The 17,814-nt window shown below is 36.4% G+C and overlaps 1 protein-coding gene across 1 annotated transcript; it reads left to right on the forward strand.

The window, feature by feature from the left end:
* The first annotated feature begins 4,890 nt into the window (after positions 1 to 4,890).
* Positions 4,891 to 16,201, forward strand: LOC103709400 (myb-like protein X). The gene is made up of 3 exons (XM_008794709.4): positions 4,891 to 6,125; positions 13,748 to 15,005; positions 15,131 to 16,201. The coding sequence occupies exons 1-3, from the start codon at positions 6,048 to 6,050 to the stop codon at positions 15,616 to 15,618; spliced, it is 1,824 nt and encodes a 607-aa protein (XP_008792931.2). The 5' UTR covers positions 4,891 to 6,047; the 3' UTR covers positions 15,619 to 16,201.
* The last annotated feature ends 1,613 nt before the right edge of the window (positions 16,202 to 17,814 follow it).

A 17,814-nucleotide genomic window follows, 5' to 3' on the forward strand; every position in this document is an offset into this window, starting at 1 on the left:
ATAGATTCTTCCAGCATCCATATGTTAAGAATCTCGGTACAAAGTATAAATAGGTATCGAGATGGGGGTCGCCCTTGGTGAAGCATCTTTATAGATTTTAGTGTTTGTAAGGACACCATTAACTACAGACAATAAATGTTGGATCACGGTCGTAGCCATTCACCTATTTTAATTTTTTTGATCAAGTGACTCCAGATTGATGCAAGACAACTTCAAGTTAACCCCAACTTACACACAATCATAGGCCCCTCATGCCCAATATTATAGAAATCATTTATAGCCTGCCTTCTTGGGCCTTGTGCAGCCAAGGACTCTTGATTGAGAACAATGTTGCTTATTCTTCAGATACATGCATAGATCTCAAATAGATCTCTATTCAAATATAATTAGGCCTATAATGGATGTTAGAGGTTTTATATTGACGATCCAAGCTATTGGATATAATTTACGAACTGTAAACTACGTATATAATAAAAACTATATGATTGAAGACTCCTAATCTATGAATACAAGTGATCAAACAATATATATAATTTAATTTTATTTAGATTGTCCAATTCTTTGACTAATTGATGCATAGATTAGGAATCTCCAAATTATATGATTTTTTGGCATGTAAGCAATTTAAAGACAATAAATTATAGCCAACAACTAAGATCATTGATGGCCTTCTGAGTGGAGAATCTCTCCACACACACACACACATATAGCACCATGCTTAAGTTGGTAGCAATAATTTTAGCTACCAATTTATACATGGAATTGCATAGAATATTTCATCTCAAATAGAAGGCTTTGGTTGGAGCTTAAACTTTGGGGACAAGGATAATAAATATCCATTTGCTAGCATTTGGGAGTGAATCTATGGCAAAGAAATGTAACATCAAATTACTTTCATGCTTCGAAATAATAAAAAAGCTCGCTGGAAAACCATCAGGCCTATGGACCTTATCTGATGCCATAGACTGTGGAGCTAGCTTGATATCCTGATGAGCTGCCTGAGCTATTATTCCTTATCTAGAAGAATATTGAGAGGTGGTAAGTTAGGCGAGGATACTGTGGACAATTACATGCATCTATCATGAAAGTAGTTTGTAAGCTCAGCTTTGATTTCCTCCTCTTCTTCCACCAAAAAGCCATCCTTCTTTTTTAGGTTGTTAATCTTGTTGTGCCTTCTAAAGGTAATAATCAATCTATGAAAAAAAAAAAAGTATTTTGTCACCTTCTTTTGGTCACTGCAATCATGATTTTTGTTGCCAAAAAACTTCCTATGGCTGTAGAAGATTATGAAGCTCATATATCACAAGATCTCAAAAGTATCAAATTTTCTAGGGAATAAACCCTCAACAACCTTTGCCTGCTACAAGCTAGCAATTTCTCCTCTACCTCCTCTAATCTGTGAAAGATATTAACTCATTCCTTGTTCCATTTTATAGAAAAAATATTTGACATAATCTACATCTCAGGAATAAATGCTCGAAATTTCAGGACAACTTTGATACATAATACGTGTCTGACTACTTTGTGGAGGTGGGATTTGAACAACCAATTCTCTCGTGTTTAACCACAAAGAGACTTTGCCAGCTTGACTACCTTGTGACCAACTCTACTTTTTTTCTTTCCTAGCAAGCACCATTAATCGATCAATCAAGAACTATCAATAGATGTACACATGCAGGCGTCGTACCTTTCGTGCGAAAGAAGAATTCATCTTTCTTTGTATGAATCACGATTGGATCGTGCAATAGCCTCTTCGAGATCTATGCAAATGGATGAAAAAATAATTTGGAGTGCTTTGAGATCTATGTGAGTTGTGATCCAATAATCGATGTCGTGAAAGACGGTCAACCATTTTTTTCGCACGTTCGATACAATGTATCTCTATGTGTTTATCTAATTAATAGTTTTTCTTGAAGAAGAAATAAAATCCCCACCCTAACAAATGAAACACTGTCCAACTTGGAACGATGCATAAGAGACTTAACTAGGCCTCGAGAAAAGAATCAATGATTGCTTTGTCCAACAGGAGTTCTCACTTCGATGGAGATGAGACCACTTGAAGAGTTTAAAACACATGCTAATATTTCATGGACATGTCACTGCTGCCTAGATTCCTCCAAATCTAAAAATTCCAAACAACGAGGTCTCAGGGGATGCCAGCTTGCACTCCTTTTTCATGATTACGTATCATTCATAGAATCCAGTCAAATGGACGTGTCCAATGGATGTCATACGAAGCGCTTGTGGATATGGCATCTCTTCAATTTTCCACGCAATTGTTTTCCTAATCAGTGGATACGTTTCGTCTAGATTTGCTCTCTTTCGTTTTGGATAGCGGACGCAAGAGCACGGCGAAGTCAACCAATTTGGGACGTTGGGACGAAGGCTACAAGAATGTTCACTCATGCTTGTCAACTTTGACCATTTCAAAACACACACCACAAGCACCAACATATAAGATATGTATACAATTTATTTTTTTATTTTTTTTGGAGTTCAGATAGCTTTCATGACATCAATTTTAAAGATGAAAGGCTCTCATTTATCTCAAAAAATATCCATCAAAAATTAAAAAAATAAGCCACAACCTTAATACTTGTGTGTGGATGGATGGGACTAGGTTGAGTTGGCACTTGGCACGTAGCATAAATTAAACCCCGAACTCACTAAGTTGGTCTGGGGTCTATGATCCGGAGTGTATAGCTAAAACATTAAGAAGTTTGGAATTTGGGCCGGGTTTGCATCTAATTTGGAGTAGGAACTAACTTTAATGTATCATAAATATATCAGAATAGCATTATTTTGGCCCAGAGGACACGTACCTGGTCCGAAATTCTAAAACCTTGCTTTCAGAGGTTGCTTTTAAGGCTAGCTCTGCTAAGATTAGTACTGGCTCGTTGGGATTCAGTAAAAAAATATTGCTATACCGGGCTCCAATAAATGATGAATTCTTGGTATGGATCATGGTTGACCGTTGGACATTGCTTGACCCACTTCCTAGGGCTGTATGATCGTGAGAATACCACGCCTACTTGGTCCAATGGCATCTCTAACCCTGCCAAATAGATAACCAAAACGGGGAAGTTGGGTTGGGCATGGAATCAACATAACATGGTGTTGCCTCAAGTTTGCATGGTGATGTTGACCCATGATCCATTTACTGAATAAGTCTAGGGTTAGGTCCAATTTAGATTTTTTTTAGGTCTAACCAATTGGGATATATTACTCTCGATAATCAAGTTGATTAATGCTCAATGGGTTCAATTCTCAAGTCCATTATTGCTTGTAGGATAAACATATATGAGTTTGAGATCAATGCTTAAATCACGGTTTAGGGGTTGGGCCAATATCGACTTAAATCTAATAGTAATAACTGATTGACTTCCACTGAACTGCCATCCTAACCAAATATGCTCAACCGAAATGATCAACCAAAAATAGCCATGAGTCTTACAAGACTTAGCCTATCCCAAATAGACTCGATGGCAAGATACCACCAAGGAGCTCAAACTTAAGGTTTAGCCCTACAAGTTAGCAATTTACTATAATGTAAAAAATGATCAAAAATTCATTGATCCTTGATCAGTCCAACTCAAAACAACACAATTATTCATGCCCTTGTCACCGACAAATACTTATCGCTCCTATTTTATGCTTTTCATATGTTGCTTGCTAGCTATTGTCTCCCAAAATTGATTTGTGCATGCTGGTACAAAGCATGCCATGTTTGGTCTTCCAATGGATTAATGACTTATCTAACTCGATGGAAAGACAGAACTAAAGAAAGAAAAAGAGAAAATAGAGATAAAAGAGATGAAGTCGTGCCCATATGCTTAGTACTTTTAATAATGCCTCCTCCAAAAATTCAGAAAGTATGAGCATCTAGAAGAATCCTAAAAAAACAATATTTTTCTACTTGATAGTTCATTCCTTTTTCTATATTCCTTGCTATTATCTATTATGAACAAGATAATTTTATCATAAACTTCTTTGATTAGTTTAGTTTATCTCTTTCTTTTCACTAACTATAATAGAGTAATGCCCATTAGCTCATTATAAAGGGCCGCACTAACATGATAGAGAACATTTCTTGTTTTGCCAAATCCCTACTTAAAAAGAATATTTTTTAAAAAAATTATTTATTGTTATAGCATGTATCATTAATTGATATAAATTAATATTATGACTTGATCGTATCATTATTATATATTTTTTCTTTTTTTAACTAGGTGAGATTTATGACTTACTATATATTGTTTTTTTTTAGCTAAGTGGACAATCAAAAAATCTATGAATGATACAGTCACCACTAACAATATGAAACAACTGCTATTAGAACCTACGAACCCTTATTATATTTTTAATAAATTCATACATAATATATTTTAAAATAATAGTCATGTCATAACATTTTCTTCTAACCTTGTTCATCAACAATTTCACTATATTCTAGTAAAAATCTTTAAATTTCTAAAGTCATGAAATAAAATTGTCTTATCAATATAAAAATAATATCATTATTTTAAAATAATAATAATAAACTTAAAATAATTTTTGCTCATAAAGAAACTGTTACTTATTCGTTTATTCATGAGACCTAGAGGTCCTCTAGGCCACTCTCATATCTCTTATAAAAGGTATGATAAATAGAAAGAAAGAAAAATTCTTTCTTCTTTTCCCTTTTTTTTCCAACGGGAATAAAATTTCCCATTTAGCTTCAAGTACAGAGCCAGGTCTAACCACACCTGCCTTGCCTTGCCACCTTATAAAAAAATTAAAAAATAATATATTGAGACCAATAATATAAATATATATATTAAAATAATTCTTTGCCTTATATAAATACCCCTTCCCTGATTCCTCTTTACCCTTCTCTTCTCCTGGGGTTTTTGATCACAGCGAGAGAGAGAGAGAGAGAGAGAGAGAGAGAGAGAGATTGAGGGAAAAGAAAGAAAGAGAAGAAAAGGGTTGGCAGCTTCCCTCCCTTCCTGCGTAAAACCGAAGAAGAACTAATCCATTCTCGCTGATAGCTGAAGAGATTTCTATCGAGATTCATCCAAGATAGTTCGAGAAAAAGAGGAAGGAGTAGATGTTTTTGTTTCCGCTTTTTTCCTAGCCCCATCCCTTGTTTCCCCTCAAATTTTTCCTGCAAAGCTTTTATTCTTGGTAGAATTTGAAGCTTTGGATCTTCTCCGCGAAATCTCGATCCCGTGCTTCCCATTCTCCCCTTCCCTTTTCCCCCTTTCCGCTCCCTCCCTGGGAACCCAGAAAAGTCCCCCTTTTCCACAATCCTTTCCGATTAGGGTTCCTCTTCTTTCTCCCGGTCGCCCTCGGCGTCGGGAACTTCGGGGCTCGGCCTTTTAGATCGGAAAGCTTCGACCTTGGGATCCGGGGACCAGTCTATTGGGGCATCTGGAGTGTTCCGGGGATCGGATTATGGGCTCTGGTGCTCTGGATCCTTGTTCTTGGCGGGGTGTCAGTTTCCCTTTCGGAGGTTCTCTTTCCCATTAAAAAAAGTTCTATTTCTATCTCTAATTTCGCTCCCGAGTCTCGGAATTGGCCATGTCTTAGGACATGGAAGAAGACTGCACTTTAACGATCATCTTGGTGTTATTCCAATTTCGGTATAGTTGATTCAAGTTACCGGTTTTCTGCGCGTTTTTTTGGTGTTTCCGGTGGTCGGCGATACTATTCTAGCAAACTGGATCTTGGTTTTTGCTGGGGTTGGTGCCTTGACGACCACTTAGATTTTCTGAGGCTCAGTCTGTGTTCTGAAGGTGTAGTTTGACACTTGGAGGGGTCAAAATTTTGCTTTACTAGTACAGTAAGTTTGTCTTTAGATCGATTTCCTCTCCATTTGGAAGCTCCTAGGGTTCGTGTTTGTCTGTTTGGGTGGTGGGTTGTGACGAGGGCAATGGCGAGGTTTTGAAGCTGGAATGTGTTTGGGGACATGGTGCATGGACAGCAGCTTGGCCAGTGGTCGGTTCCCACACTGGAACAGCTGTACTGGAAACTAGGGTTTGTAGCTGATCCAGGGTCTACGTGCAATGTCTCGCTGCTTCCCATTTCCGCCACCAGGATATGAAAAGAAGCCAAGGAGTGAAAACGTAGATTTACTAGCCAAGGTGCATCTTCCATGCGCTTGCTTTGATTTCCAGTAAATGCGTCATTTTTATTAGCTTCATTCCATTGGCTGTTCGATTGATTGTCTACCCTGTAAATCTTTGCCTCGGTGAATTCCTAGTGTATATTCGGAAGTTAATATTTGATGTGGGCAAGATCTTATGCTTCATTTGCCGATCTTAATCTTTATGACTATAGATGCTGTGTTGGTTTTATGGTTTAAAGAGGTTCATGTTTACCGAGATTTCCCTGTATATAGAAAGATATGACAAATATGAGCATGGATAGCTTGATATTCCAACTACAGATACACGAACCAATTTATTTGCAAGAACTGATATACATCAAACTTGCTTCTTACTGTTGCTCAGTGTATTCATGCAGTTTCTGTTGTGAGGTTTTTTTGGGTGTTCAGACAACATAACATAACATGCCTTTTGTGGGTTGCTTGAGGATTGATACAGTGTACACTTGATATTTTGCTTAGCCATATGATTATTGGGATGAGAACAATGAGTATTTTTCTGATACATCAAAGAAGTTTCTTTTATTGGTGAAATGGCAAAGGGAGTGGTTTACCCATCCTTGTTTTTTATACAAATCTGCTGACTCTCAGTGGAGCTTTCAGTTCTGTAGAAAACAAGGCTGCTCATCTGGACTTTTGGTTGTACTAACTAAACAAGTCCAGCACATGATATCATTTCAATAAAAAATCCATTTTTTTTTTTATTGCATGAGACCACTCTCATATATTCAGATTATTTTCTTGTAGTTGGATGAAAATGTATAGACCGCAGTCATTGCATTAACCATGGATGCATACTAGACAAACAATGCTTACCAAATCTAACTCCAGCTTTTGTTATTTGAGTCTTGTGCCTGTTCTTTGCTGTGGGCTGAATAATTCATCATTGTTATTTTGCAGTATGTTTTTTTTTTTTTTTTTGATTTGATTGATGGTGTCCTTGAACTATTTGTAGCTTACTTATCATCGTGTTGTTTAAATCCCTTTTACTACAGCCTCATTTTCATTTATTTCTTTTTTTTGGATGTCAGTATAATGAAAACCACTTCTTGATTTTGAATAGTCACTGAGACAACTCCTTCACATGAGCTTTGGCTCATGATTGTACTCTGCCTGTGCTCTTTAGGTCTGTTATTCTGTTTTTTTTTTTGTGTTACAAAGAAAAATTCTGCAGATGTGATTTTAGAGATGAGCATAAGGGTTCTTTCTTTCAATGAAAATATGTTTCATTTGCCTCTTTGTTTTATTTGTTGCTGAGGAATGAATGCAGCTTCATATATTAAAAGTTATGATCTCCCCCCTTAATCTGAACTCTTTCCCAGTCTATAAGAATTTCAGAGAGCTTTAATTTTGATCATATTATAGGTCCTCTACATGCAAATTGATTTTGTAGGTTTCATGGGTTCCTCTCTTAACTAAATTTCTTGCCTAGGAATTTGACCATTTTCTAAAACATTAGGCTGCGCTTGGCACTGTTATCACTTTTTTTAAAAAAAACGGAAACAGGAATTCTGTTTCCATTTTTTTCCAGATTTTTGACAATAGAAAACATGTTTGGGTCACTCTTTTTTTCTTTTTAACAATGAGAGGAGCTGCTTGACCATGTTGGGGCCGAGAGACATCACCAGGAGGAGTTGTCCAGGAGCTCGAGCATCATACCTTGTGGTTGGGGTGCTCTCCAAAGGTCTCGAGGATGGAGGGGGTTTGGGCGACATCAGAGATGGCGGTGGCCATGGTAGAGACAAGCATGGCCGCTTGGATGGCCGCAAGGCTGGTTGTCGTTGGTAGGGAGGTTGTCAGGGGCATAGGGGGAGGTAGAGCGGGGGAGAAGGCAATGGATAGGAGGTGGGTCTAGCGGAGGGGGCCGACGACAGAGTCGATCTAGCCATCAACTATGTGGTAGAGGCCGATGTGCTCGATGGCAGTAACATGCTCGACGGTGGTGACATGCGCGAGTCAAATATGAGGAGGTTAGCCGGAGGGGACGAGAGAGTGGTGAAAACCCACCTTTAGAAAAGTGGAAGTGACAATTTTTCACTTCCACTTTTTTCAAAAATAATGAAAGTTTTTTTAAAAAAACAGAAATAGAGTAACCAAACATGTTTTCTACGTCAGATCATGTGTTTCTGTTAAAAAGAAAATAAACAAAATACAGTACCAAACGAGCCTTAGCATTTGGTCGAGATCTCTTAGCAGAATCTGCTCAATTCTTCATGGAGCCCTTTGAACTTAGGATCCAGCTTCGTGACTGAAGCTTTCTTGGTGTTGGTGACTATGTTTTCCTATGAATATGGTCTCTGAAAATATTTAGGGTAATTACTTGTCCAAGCATTCATCAAATTAAAGGTAAAGGTAACCATCTAGTGGATCTTAGAACACTACTAGTTTAAAATTAAGCAGCATATTGTGACTTGTTAAAGAAGGGAGTGTTTATGAATGAGAGTGGGCAAATCACTTGTAGCATGGATATTAAACTATGTTGATGATTATGTGTTTAAGTAAAATGTTTGTTCTCAAAGTTCCTTGAAACATGAGTATAATGTTCAGATAGATTCTGTCAACCATTTTTGATACTTGATTTACTTGTGGTCCATAATCCTATATCTGTAATTCTTTCAAAGTTACATTCTGCTTATTAATAAGGGCTATTGGACTTTCATCAGCTTCTTCCATTTCCAATCTTCATTTTTATGGTGTTATGTCTGGTATTGTTTCTGTTCTACAATAACAATATAAGTAAACACAATAACTATAAATGGGACAGCCAAACTTCTATCATTTTTCTAAGACCATCCGTGTCTATTCTTTTTAGCTCTTTGCTGCAAACTTAAGCGCATACCCTCATTTAGGCTTTCTTTGGCTTTTGTCGCTACTGAAAGGACATTTTATTCCAAGTTCCATTATGTTATGAAATCTTAGTCTCCATTCAGTTTATTCATTTTTCTACCTAACCTTCCTACTGTTTACTGTACATACATACATACATACATACATTCATATTATATACATAGATACATACATATATATATTCCTATCTTTTTTTTTCTGTTTTGTTCATGTCTGCCTTTTCTATGATTAAGCTGGAGTGAATCATAATGCATTGTTGCTATACATTTGCTTAAGTTGTTATATAGTCTCTTATCATATGAGACACTTGTCATTTTGACTTTCTTTTGGGTACTCGTTGCCCTTAAAAGCGACTACATCTAAGATTTAATATGCGATGAACTCCTATTTTCTGTTCTGTGTATTCAGCTTTTATTTACGATCCTTTCCTTATTATAAAGCAATCTATATATGTTGACAATTAAGATGGATTTTTATTGGCATTGTAATTAATTCTATCCTTTTATAGTTTATTTTGAGTCCACCTCTTCAAATATTTAAGCTGGGATAAATCCGATCCATTTTAGAAGATTCTCCAGTAGAAAAAAAACTTCCAATAAGTAAATAGGCAAAAGACCTAACAGTATTTCTTATAATCTGAATCATCATATCTAATTATCTAAATATTCAAGAATTATTTATATTCCTACTTGATATTCACACGAGCTTTTGTTTGGTAAATTCGCTCTAGATCATTTGCAAGTAACATATACAAATGAGAAATTTCTAATTCAATAATTGCACAATCACTTCCCATTCCCAAAAGAACAAGTTTATATTTTTAATAGCCTAAAGCCAAATCTTCATGTAGTCTGCTTCATTGGGAAACTTGCGTAATTCACTATAATCAGCATAGCTCCCATAAATCTCCTTTATGAGTGATTTTGTTGTTGTTAGTATTTGTTTGCTATATTCCACAAAGTCACCATCCACTAATGGTTCTTTGGCTATATTCTTTCTGAAAGTTGGTATGCATCATGCTTATACTTTCCCATCCCCCCTTTCTCTAATTCTCTTCTCTATGCAAGAAAACATTCCTTGTGATTAGCTATCCTGTTATATAACCAAGCTAGTGATGCAATTATATGCATCAGCTTGTCTCTCAGAAATTAGTATCAAAATTCATTTCCTTGAGTCATCAAGAAAATTGTTGTTTCCAGCTAAGTAAGTAAATTATCTATCATCCTGAGATTTCTCAACTTGTGTTTTGTTAAGTCTAAAGCCCTGGATGTACAATATCTCCTTTTTGCTGGGGATGTATATATTGGTTATTTTCAGGTGAAGTAGATGGTTTTTGTTTGCTTGGGAATAACATAAACTAATGGAGCAGGGTGCTGACCTCCCTCTTTTTCTACAATATGATTTGAAGATTTCTCAAGTAACTTGACGGTGGTATCAATTAATCCAAAGATTCTGAACCCTCTAATTTGGATACTCTAAAATCTGGAACTTGGAAGGAATCCTTGTTGAAGAACCTTCAGAAATGTATTTAATGTGATGAATGTTTATTCAGCTCTCTTGGAATGCCTTCGTCATCTTTATTTAAACATCTTTCATAACTGCCAAAAACAAGAAACTCTCATCTTTTGCCAAGCAATGTATCCACTGTCATTATATTCATTTGTATTGGTTTTACCACTACATAGTCCTCCCACCTGTCTTGCATGGTTATGCCAGGATCCTTCATAGATTCGATATATTATCCAGCTTATTCAATGTTTGCTTGTTCTTTCTTTTTTTATTTTTTTCCTCTATAAGATAGATCTTTGTTGATTGAGTTTCTGCTCCTATATTTGCAGCATTAAATATTAGTGCGTAAATATCTTTTACTTAGAATTTCGGTGAATGTCGGTTATTATTTTTTATCTTTTTGAGGGGTAATGAACTATTTTATTATTATCTGTTGTCACATCATATTTTGATAAAATTTTAGTTTCTACAGTCCATCTATGATTAAAAAATAAAAGAATTGAATTCCATCTTACCTAATGCCCCCTATCTCTTCTTGCTCTGTCATTTCCATATATAACCACTAGTCTTTGATGCTTACTCAAATTTATATGATGTGTAACTTTGTACTTCTGTTACCTTATAGACAATTGGAATCCTGTTATGACAAGCTTTGTTTACTATCTAAACTTATCAGATGTCCATCTTTATCTTTGAAAGATCCATTTGATAATTTCTAGGTCATATGCATATGCTTCAGCAAAATTTAAATATGCAGTCCTCTGTCAATTTCTTGTTTTAAAACCCTTGTAGCAAGTGCTTGAAAAAGAAAAAAAGATCAACAGATTTCTGATACTTGTAGATTTTTTATCTTCTTGGCGTTTTATTTCTAGGGATGGTCAGCATTGAAATTTATTTTAGCTTAGTGTATTAATGTTGCTCGATATTTTCTTTCTCCTAAGTTTCTAATGCTCTTCACCTCCTTTACTTTGTGCATGCTCAAACTTGTGTTCATGCATATACTAGTATTATGTTTTTAATCTGGTAAAGAATTTTTAACTACGTTCATCCAAGTCCCTTTGGACATCACTTTTATCAATTTTCATCTTGTTTTCGAAGCCCATGCTGGCTAGGGCTATCTCTATGTTATGTTGCATGTTCTTACAAAGTCAGATGGATTCCCTATTTTATCTTCTAATGCCGTGAACCTGACTCATGGCTGCTTTCATTGAAATGCTACCTCTCATAATTCTACCCAATGGCCACCTTGGCATCCTTCTACACTGATCTTATTTGTGGGTCTTTTCACTCCTCCACATTTCTCATTGATTCAATAAAACTTGTTTTCTAACTGTATGATGTAGTTTTCGTTGTGTCTCTATGGTATTCAACGATCAATCATCTTGCTGTAACTTTGGTAAGGACATTTATATCTACCCTTAGGTAGCTAATGCAATATTATAAGGAAAATATTTGTCCAATAAATTATGATTTTTTTTCTTTAATTCTTTCTTTATCCCATAAAATTATAGTTGAAGTTTTGGTCCATCAAGCTTTGAAACATCAAAATTTGCTAGTTTTACAATCCAGATTATTGATTACCCCATCCCCTATATTCATCAGCAAACAACATCATCCACAAAACAAGCTACAGTAAGGGGTCCTTCAATTATTTGAAAGCCAGTGACCTCTGGTGAAGGATTATTAAAACCTAAACATCTATGCTCCCCTTACGAGTTGTTCATAAACTTGCTTTATTCTTGCACTTTGTCTTTAATAAATTTGATATCTATTTCTTTCTCATTCTTGCGGGCAAGCAATCACTTAAAAGATAAGCGTGCATACACATAGAAGAGTGATTTCCTTCATGATTGACTTTCATAGAATGAAACTAAATCAATTTCTTGAGTTCCTTGTAACCTACAATGTCTATGCCAGTGTATAACTCATAAATCCCAGATCACTTAATCTGATTTGCTTTGTTGGTGGAGTCTCCCTTGGTTTCATGGTATAACTCATAAGTTCGATCAAAGAACAACTTGTGCAAATATATGATTGTTTGTTGTTCTTCCAAACCTTTATTAATCCAAGAAATAACCATGTCTTAGTCTCCTTTAATGCAAATCTGACTGGCTTTGAGAGTGTGAATTGTATAGTTTATACACTTGGATGCTTCATGGGGACTTTCTAAGTCAAGAAAAATGCAAAATATATTTTTTTGTTCATGTAAAAGAACTTTCTTGTTGCTATTGTTGATACTTTCATCATGTCATTGCTAATAATATTTTGAAATCAACAAGCATATGCAATATTTTGATTGCCATTCAACTTTCTATGCTTTGTTCTCATTATTCTAATTTTATAATTTTTACACTTTTTTCAAACTTTTTCTTGGATGTACAAAAAATTGGTTGTCTTGCCATGATGACCATGTCCTGGGGCTCATAATAATATTTTTGAGTATGTGCTAGTTAACATGTACTCACTTGTAGCCATGGACCAATATAGACTGGCATAGACCAATAGAGATAACATACAAGTTTGTACTCCTGAAACATGTGGGCACTTGCTAACACAAAATATAGCTTTATGGCAGAGACTAACATCACGTGATACTTCCGTCATGCTTCATTGTGAAAAGTAGTTATTTGCTTGAATGAAACTCTTCTTCTCAACATAGTTATCCTGCTTTACTGATGAGATCTCAATAGCTTGATCGGTGAGACTTCAATCATCCTGGTGGTGCTACTCCAAATAAGGGAGAAGGTGAGATTTGAGTACTTGTTCAGAAAGAGAGATGAGAGTCCTCTAGGTTGCCTGTTAATCATTCGAATATGTCTTTGCACTCATTCATTCTTCTTTTTGAGATATTATTCAGCTAGTGTGTTTTTGTTCTGCTTCTTTGCATTGGCAAATTCTTTGCGAACTGTCTATTTCACATTCCTGTTTGATCAAATCATGCTTAGTATCTACTCTGGCCCCTTTTTAGGCATACTTTCCTGACACTGGTTCATGTAGTCCTTGAAATATTAGACAGCTCACAATCTTTATACTAAAATATTAAAGGGGCATTGCCAATGGTATTTTATATCGTGGCCTTTGTGGTTTTGATCTTTTTAAACCTTTTTTCCTTCAACATGTTGGCATGAGATGTTCTATTTTTATTTGCTATTATATTGGAGTTGTTCTAAATTTTTAAGAGGTGTTTTTTTTGGGCTGTGGTTAAATTTGTGGCTTACCCTTAGATTGAACAACAATTTTCAGGAGAAGCACAAAGAGAAGAAGCATAAAAAGGAGAAGAGGGACAAAGAAAAGAGAGAAGGTAAAGAGAAAAAGGACAAAGACAGAAGTAAAGATAAACACAAAGAGAAGAAAGATCGAAAAGAAAAGCACAAAGACAAGAAAAAAGATAAACATAAGGATAAAAGCAGGTCATCAGAGGATAGAAGAACTGAAGAACAGACTGAGGGTCGCCATGAAGACAGATTTAGGGAATGCAGCCAGAAGGCTGAGGAAGTTAAAGATTTTAAATTTACAGAGGATTTGGGCAGGAGGATCAAGGATGAAGAAAAGGGGGCAGCAAACAGAATGGTCGAGAACTTCACTAGTTCATTTCAGAGAAACACTGAAAAATCGAGTACTGCCACTGTGGTGGAGAAGAAAAGAGTTACAGGTAATGAAATGCTTCCAAATCACACTGGAATGCAAAGGAGAAATGATGGAATGGGACATCCAGCGGATAACTTTCCTAGTCCAATTCAAAGAAAAATTGAGGGCACAGTCTCTGGAACTGCGATGCAGAAGGAAAGATGTGCAAGTAGTGAAGTGGTTCCTAACAGCATTAGTTCAGGGGAAAGAGGAAACACGGCAATGGGCCTATCAGCAGAAAATTCAATGCATTCTATTCGAAGAAGATCTGAGGGGCCGTGCATTACAACTGCATCAGAGAAGGAAAGAGGCACAGGTGCCAAAATCGTCTCAAAAGCCAGGGTTACAGTGCAAAGGGCACATGATGGGATGGGCCGACCAGCAGAAAGTCCATCTAGTTTCTCTGGTGCAGTTCAAAGAAAAATTGATGGTGTGGGCCTTGCAACTGCGATGGAGAAGGAAAGAGGAAATGGTAATCCAGTTGGTCCTATCCCCATTTTCACAGAGGAAAGAAGAAATGATGGGCTTGGAAAATCCGCGGCAAAGGATGCAGATAAGAAGATTGAAGAGAGGGAGAAAACCAAAGAGAGGGAAGTGGATGATGGAAAGGGAGAAAAATGCAAGGATGAGGATCGGGATGAGAAGAACAGAGGAAAGGACAAAGACAGACACAAAGAGAAGAAGGATAAAATAAGAGAGAAAGGTGAACACAAACATAAAGAACAACATAAACGAAGAGACAGTGGAAAAAAGGATCAGATTGATAGTCTAAATATAAAGCAAATAGCCCCTGAAAAAGACAATGGAATGAGTACTGGTTCTGATGAAACTGCCAAGAAGAGGAAGGACTTTGAGATGAATGGTTTTTTGCATGGTGAGTTTACTTCACTAGCGTCTCTTTTGCTTTCCCGGGGGACACATTTAAAAGTTTTGTGGTGTTATAAACTTCATTTTGTTTTGTTCAAATTTTACATCACTGCATTTGTCATGTGCCTACAGACAACGATGTACGTCCTAATAAGTTTTCAAGAGCAGCACCTTCCTCTGACCTCCCTGTGGAGAATGGAAGAACACTGGAGTTATCGCATGTTGCTACACCTTATTCTTCCATCAAGCCTGGAGTCCTAAGTAACAGCAAACCAGAAAGAGTCCTAGAAATTAAGGACCAGAAGATAAATGGCACCGCAGAAGCAAAGCCATCTTCAGCTGACTTGAGGCATCCAATTGCTGTAGACACCAGGGAGAAGGCTAAAGCTCCTCTGAAACCTCCTCACCGGGATGCCAAATATCTTAACCAGATATACTCTGTTCCCAAAATGGAAGAATGGCCTGAGTCTGATGATCAAGAATGGCTTTTCAGTAGGGATCGCCTTCGGCCAAAGCCTAAGACGAAGTTTGAGGCTGATGAAACACCTTGTGTGTCGGCTGAGGCATTACGGATTGAGTCAGAGGATGTTATTGCCTTGCCATATGTCATTCCTTTCTGATACTAGATATTCTATTTATGCTCAGACATGCTGATCGCTGAATTCTCACTGAAGGTATGGCAGCATGGCAGAATAGATGCCTGTTTTCTTGCTGCCCTTATACTCTAATCCTGTTTTACCAGGTATGTGCTTGGACTTCCTGCAATTAGTAGTACATGACCTCCTGGGCTGTTCGGGTACAATGGTTCGCCAGGCATTGCGTGCTCCCAATCGAATGGACTTGGATATATCAACATTTCTTTATCTATACCAATTGTAAGTCCTTCAGGTAGAAATGCATTGGATTAATGGAATGTCCAATGTCCATACCAGCGAACAGAGATGTTGATGGACTTTATAAATTTTCATTTATTTCAAAAATCTGAGGGAACAAGGGAGAAGCAGGGAGTTGTCTTGCTGCAGAACTGCACAATTTTGATTGATTTGTATCATGTAAATCTTTTCATAATTAGAAATGTACAATAGAGGGGCAAAAGAGAGAGAAGAAAATGAAAGAGGCTATTGTCATTCATTCATACTCTGTTATTTGGTCATCTGCTGACTTTATTTGCCTTATAGAATGTGGTGATTATTTGGTAGCTTAGAGGAGGCATTCATTTGTGTTAGTGAATCATTCATTCATGCTGTGGTAGTTGGGAAGGGAGAGAAAAAAATTTGTAGTTCATATATAAAAGACGTTTCCATTTGATGGATGCACAGAAATTCGAAGGAACAATATAAGTGACATTTTTTCAGCGCCACTGCCGGAAAAAATTTGTTAGTGGCATACAATCTGGACATTAATGGACACAGTTCTACCATTATATGAAAATACTGCTATAAATTTGTTTCCTAATTTCTCGACTAGTTTTATTCAATACACATCCTACTTGAGTGTTTGCTGATTAGAGCCCCTCTTCTTACCTGGGACATCAACATTTATCTTCTTGTCATCCTAATTGCCTGGTGGAACATAAAATGCTTTCCCTAGCTTACTGACTAGTGACTTCATCTGACAAATTGTGCCAGTTATTCAACTCAGCTTACTAATGTTTTTGTTTCTCATCCAATGTGATTATTGTCAACCCATATCTTCACTCTTTCCTTTCTATATGTGCAATACTATGCACATGATTATTGTGACATCAGTTGGTCGTTGGCCATGATAATATACTTGTTCACTGTGATTGCATTTTGATTTGTTTTATTTTTTCCTTTCTTGGTTTTTTCCTCCAAAGCTCTCCTTTGTGGCTCCGAACCTGCGTCCGTCCTCTTTGGGGCTGCAAGTGGGTCAGCTGGGCTTTGGTCCAATATGACTGAAATTTGGTCGCTTTAGCATTTAGATTATACTAAAATTTGGTGCATATATTCAGTCAAACTGAGTTATGTTGGATGGAAGATTTGTCAACTTTAAGTTCGGTTCACGCGTCACAGATTGGATTGCTATTTGTAAAATAATTCAAGTTAGGTCTTATTACTTCACATCTGCTCTTTTGGAGAAGGAAGAATCAGGGCAAGGATTGAGTCTAGATTTTAAGCTGATCAAAGTCTGTTGTACCTATTTATCCTATTTTAGAACCTCAATTCTGTTCATCATGCATTTTTTTATAACATTTGTTGCTAAAACATTTTTTTAGAAAAAAATGCCACCAGTTGGCCCCGTATGACCCCACTATAATTTATGAAATGATTAGGATCTAATTCTGACCTTGGGCGTGGGTTCCTATGTTAATTAAAAAAAAGAACCCCTCCGTAATCAGAGTGATCTCAAACCATGCTAATTGATCATTACCATTTTCTTTTTCTACCTATGTAATTTTCTTGTATTCTAATCTATGATGCTAGTTTGTTTCCTTTCCCTCTTTGAATCATTATGGCAGAAAAATACTCATGATGTTGACTTTATTATTCTGAAGTCATCTTGAGTTTTAATCGCATTTAACAATTTTTGTTCATCAAACACTTTAAATGTTACAATTTTGTTCGTAATTTTAATCACATTATCATGTGTAATTATGGATATCACTTCTTTTTTTTTTTTTTTTGCTTTTATAAGTGGCTGTTATCATACTTTTCTTTATTATTAACCATTTAAATAATTTGGAATTGGCAGACACATCCTCTTTTTGTGGTTCCTTAAACTCTAGTTGATCTCTCGTTAGCAATTTCAGAATTAACATCTCCGATTTTTATCTTTCGATCGATATCAAGTGCATA

The sequence above is a fragment of the Phoenix dactylifera genome, chromosome 9 (genome assembly GCF_009389715.1).
Source record: "Phoenix dactylifera cultivar Barhee BC4 chromosome 9, palm_55x_up_171113_PBpolish2nd_filt_p, whole genome shotgun sequence".
NCBI classification, from domain to species: domain Eukaryota; kingdom Viridiplantae; phylum Streptophyta; class Magnoliopsida; order Arecales; family Arecaceae; genus Phoenix; species Phoenix dactylifera.